This window comes from Merops nubicus, unplaced genomic scaffold, assembly GCF_000691845.1.
Source record: "Merops nubicus isolate BGI_N331 unplaced genomic scaffold, ASM69184v1 Scaffold34149, whole genome shotgun sequence".
In the NCBI taxonomy this organism is placed as follows: domain Eukaryota; kingdom Metazoa; phylum Chordata; class Aves; order Coraciiformes; family Meropidae; genus Merops; species Merops nubicus.
Window position 1 is genome coordinate 1 of NW_008633582.1, and position 4,890 is coordinate 4,890.

The 4,890-nt window shown below is 52.2% G+C and overlaps 1 protein-coding gene across 1 annotated transcript; it reads right to left on the bottom strand.

Moving 5' to 3' along the window:
* On the bottom strand, window positions 1–3,956 carry KBTBD4 (kelch repeat and BTB (POZ) domain containing 4). Its single transcript, XM_008948307.1, has 3 exons — window positions 3,335–3,956; window positions 1,428–1,534; window positions 1–861 (listed from the first exon to the last, which is right to left on the bottom strand). Exons 1-3 carry the CDS (start codon window positions 3,924–3,926, stop codon window positions 1–3), a joined length of 1,560 nt encoding a protein of 519 aa, XP_008946555.1. The 5' UTR covers window positions 3,927–3,956.
* Between the last annotated feature and the right edge of the window lie 934 nt (window positions 3,957–4,890).

A 4,890-nucleotide genomic window follows, 5' to 3' on the forward strand; every position in this document is an offset into this window, starting at 1 on the left:
TCAGGCCAGGACAAACTGCAGGTTAGTGAGCAGCACTTTGATGCCGCTCGTGACCGTCACAACCGAGGTGGCCGGGTTGAGTTTGAAAGTATTGGCGTCGCCCTTTTTGTAGCGGTCGCGGAAGACGTAGATGCTGCCGTTGCAGCTGGCGATCTTCCCGAGGGAGGGGACGGAGCCCCAGGCCTCGGGCAGGCACAGCCGGGTGAAGCTGTCCAGCAGCGGGTTGTAGCCCAGCAGCGAATCCCCCTCTGCCACGATGAAAACCACGTCCTTGTGCACCGCCGCGTGCATGCGCCCCGCAAAAGGCAGCACGTAGGGCTTCACGTGGCACTTCTCCGTGTTGGTGTCGTAGCACTGGATTAGCCGAGAGGGCTTGGTGAAGAAGTCCAAGTCGTTTTCCTCCCCGCCCAGCAGGTAAATGACGCCGTTCAGGTTCACGCCCGCAGCTCCGGACACTGCCACTTCCAGCTGGCTGGTCTCCGTCCAGACGTTGTCTCGCACTCTGTAATAGATGACGGCATTAGAGAGAGTGTCCTGCAGAGTCTTCCCCCCCAGGGAGTAGATCGCATCCTTGCTGGGCACGGAGACGAGGGTGTGCTGGAGCCGGTCGCGGGGCAGAGGGGCGCACCACTCCCAGTCGATGGTCGCGTTGTTGCACTTCCACATGCGCCGCGGAATGGAGCCGCCCACGACGTACAGGTCGCTGCCGTGCTTGCAGGCGGCGGTGATCTGGTGGCACAGGCTGTTCTGGCCGCTCACGCTGATGGAGTCGTCGTCGGCACAGCGCAGGGAGACGGCGAGCGAATGCGTGCGGGACGACTCCTTCCCGATCAGGTAGATGTGAACGTTCTCTCCAACCACCTGGGAGAAAGGGCAAGTGTGTCAGCACAGCCCGACCTGTTTGCACAAACACCGGTGATGCCCACGACTGAGTATTTCAGCTTAGTGCTCACCTGTGGGCCTGAAGTGTGTGACCTGCTTCTCAAGTCCCCCCACCCTACAGCTTTCAGCATTCGGAGCTTCAAAGACTTTTCAAGATACCTGTCATATCTGACATAGGAAAACAGCAACAGGCTTCCCTGGCACCCAAGCACCTGTGGTTTAGTTAACGTCTGGTTACCGACAGAGTAGTCATTAGTAGGGGGATGCCAAACTCCAGTTTCTGAACGGTCTCTTGCTAACAGAACGTCTGGTGAAATAAGTTACTTGTGGCGCTGCTCCAATCACTGGTGAAAGCAGCAAAAAAAAGCTGCCGGTAGGGTTGCTGCTTATGACAACGAGAGTATTCCTCGTGCCAGCACTGGGAACTTGTGTGGCGCTTGCGTTCTGCGACTTCCCAGTCGCGCCAGCGAGCAGAACCCCCTTCCCTGGGAAGCACAAAAGCAGCAGGCACCACACCCACCCTGCAACAGAAGGTGTCTTTGTACCTTCAGACTGGACCGCAGCGTCTCCGAGAAGCCTGCCCGCTCCTCCTTGTTGAAGTTGATCCAGGTTTCTATGGCAGCCGCTGGATTCTGAGAACACGGAACCCCGTCTGCGGTTTGGGGACAGAAAGGCATTTATGATATCCAGACAAAGGTGTACTTGGGAACATCCTTTTCCTGTGACTCCCTCCCCCTGCTCCCACCACAAACCCTTCAGCCTAGAAGGAAAAAAAGATGGAGAGGTCTATAGGCTTTGGCAGGCAGGCTGGGCACTGCCAGCTGACATCCACAAAAAATTCCTTTGGATAAATATCAGAAGCCAGAGCTGCCAAGTCTTAAGCATTTTGGATGCGTTTCAACTACAGAACCTATGCCCAGGAGAAGGAGGGCAGCAAAGGGAACATACAGGCTTTGTGATGATGGAAAGTATCTTCTTATTTGAGCATTTAGGCAAAAAGTTTCTCTTTTGTTTGAGAATCTCCGCAGCTGCCTTTCTTTCCGGTCCTAGAAACCAGTCTAGCAAAAGTCACCTGCAGAAATCCTCCTTCTCTGAGCACTATCAGACAGGTGATCCTCAAGATGGAGCATCTGGTGCCGCTGCTCTCCTCCTAACACATGGAAATCCTAACACAGGCTAAAACCTGGACTTTGAAATGACTCCTAGAGTGCCACAGAAGGTAAGCTTAAGAAATTACTATTTCATTAAACTAATTTTAATCCATTCCACTAATTGTTTCCTCTATTTAATTCTCCACTAACTAAACAAGGATGCAGGAATTGCAACAGAGAAAGGACCTTCCCTACAGGCAGTAGGAGTGTATGTCAGATTTTAAACCATTTTATGAGCTCATTTTTGACATAAAAATTGAGTACTGTGATTCTACGTATGGAAATAGATGATGTATAGGAAAAACAGTTTTATTGGGCAATTAATTTAGGACCACAACCACTGAAAGCCATAGCAGGAAAACTATGGTTACTACATTGAATCCATAGAAAGTTAAGGGTCATTGACTTCAACAGCTTTGTTTCATGATTTTAGGAAAAGTTTTTTTAATTAACTCACAACTTAGTTTAAAACCTTTACCTAGAGTTATTGAAACAGCTCAAAAAAACTCTGAGAAAATGAGAGTCATCAGTACATGTCCTCCATAGATTGTTGGCTGTGAGCTCCTTTGGATGCACTACAGAAAATGCAGGATCTGTGGGGACTCTCCCATGGGTCGGGTCAACTTTAAAGGCTGTTGTAGGTCTCAGGGACAGATTTGCCAGAGCTCCACAGAAGCCGCTCACCGCAGGTTTATTGTTGTGACAGCATATAAAACACACCACACACAAAGTGTGGCTATTAACTCGTTTACAGAATTATTTAATAAAAACAAGAAAAGGGCAATCTGTCTGGTCCCACATCCGGCAGGCACACATGAACACGGGAGCTGCTTCTACATCCCTGCTTCTGCCAGCCCCGAGGTGGAAACACACAGAAAGGATTTCAAACTACAGCCAAAAAAAAAACCAAAAAAAAAAAAAAAAAAAGACTCCCCCCATAGATGTTAATTTCTGGTAAGGCTTCTTTGTTTTAATGGAAACAGAAATTAAACAAATGGTTGAAAGTGACCAAGTTACATTAAAAAAAACCTGTAATGCATCTGAGCTGTTGACTCAGGAGCTGCCAGGCATGACCAGCATCCTCCACATCCCTTCTCCACAGCCCAGATGCTTCACGTCCAGTAACGATCAACAGGGTTTTTTCCAATTACGTCATGCAGAACGTTTTGCTTTCTTTAGCTTAGCTAAGCCCCTGACCGGACAGTGATTAGGGAAGCTCTGATCCTTCCACCCTCTCCGCTTGGTCCTTGGCAGTCCCTCTCCCTCCGTCCCCACCGCCGCCAGCCCCAGGAGCGCCTCACCCGTCAGGATGTCCGTCAGCAGGCGCAGAGGCAGGTGCAGGAACTCCTCCGTGTCCTGCAGCTGAGACAAATGGGACTTGGCACAGTGCCTGGCAGCGGCGTAGAGCTCCGTGTCGCTGTGCTGGTCGGCCAGCCACATGACCTGCAGGCAGTTCCGCACCTGCACCGTCCGGGCCAGGAAACGGGAGCACTCTTCAAAGAGGGCGGTCAGCTGGTACATGTCTGCCACCTCGTAGGTTTCCTGCAACTCCTCTGCCCTCAGCTTCACTGTCCCGTGGTAAATGTAGTCCACGAGGAGCTGGAAGACGCTCTCGCTGACGTCCTGCAGCTCAATCACCCGGTTGTGGGCCTCCTTTAGGTTGGAGGTGAACATGGACCGGAAGAAGCAGCTCTGGGCCGAGAGGACCAGGCGGTGCAGCTGGAACTCTTTGCCTTCCACCGATATCGTCACGTCGGCAAAGAGCTCATCCTCCAGGCACAGCTTCATAATGCCCTGGGCCACGCGGCCCGAGTGGGAGCGGTCGGTGAAGGTGTAGTTCACAAAGTAGTTCTCTTCTGCAGAGGAACCGCCAGTCTCTTCCGACGAGTCCATGGTGCCGCACAGATCAGACCTCCAGCAATCTGTAAAAATCACGGTAATTACAGGAATTGCTCTCCCCACTAACGAGATTAAGCAGTATGCCAGGGTACAGGGACAAATCGAACGCGGGTCAGAGGCCAGCATACTTTAAACTGAATAGAAAGAGCGTGGCTGGGGAATTCTGCTTGAGCTTCAGAGTCACAACCAACCACAGAGAAGTTGGCATAATTAAAATCCTAACACAGACCAAAGTCCCAGGACACTGAGCACCACGTCCCAGCGGAGCTGGGAGCTGGGCACATCTCTCTCCCCAGCGCGGTGCCTAGCAGTGCCCCCCGGCCACACCTCACCCGCCAGCCACAGCCACCCACAGCACGGACCTCTCCAGGGAGCACCCAACGTGACTGCCAGTACACTTCCCACAGACGTGGTTTTTTCCTCCAGGAGGTTCAGTTACCCTTCCAGGCTTTATTTTGTCAAACGTCTGTTCTCTTACAAAAGCTCTGCTTGATACGGGAGGGCTCCCAAGTTCTCTGCTCAAGTTCTGTCCATGGGAAGTAGTGTCTACACCCCTGATAGAGATGGTGGGACAAGTCCATCCCATCGCTGATGACAACCTGTGTTAATTATACCCTTGCTGTGATTCTATGGTAGTTCTGCTCTGCCCGAGAAGTACCTACAGAATCACCTCCACATGAGTCCATAGGAGCTCAAGGCACCTCAGTCAGCACTGAACACGTTGGCACTGTTTTCCCAGCTTACCAAGTACAAGCCCACCCTGCAAACAGGCTCCCGCTTCACCGCAAGCCCTCGATCCTTACAGTCACGGGTCTCAGAAGCCAAGCTGGGAGCACCCAGGTGGCCACGCAGAGCAGCAGGAGGTGGGTGGGTGGGTGGACAGACGGCTGGATTACTCTGATGGCTGGCTGTGGATGGCTGGATTACTCTGAGAGCACTGCAGGCACATGCCCCCCTG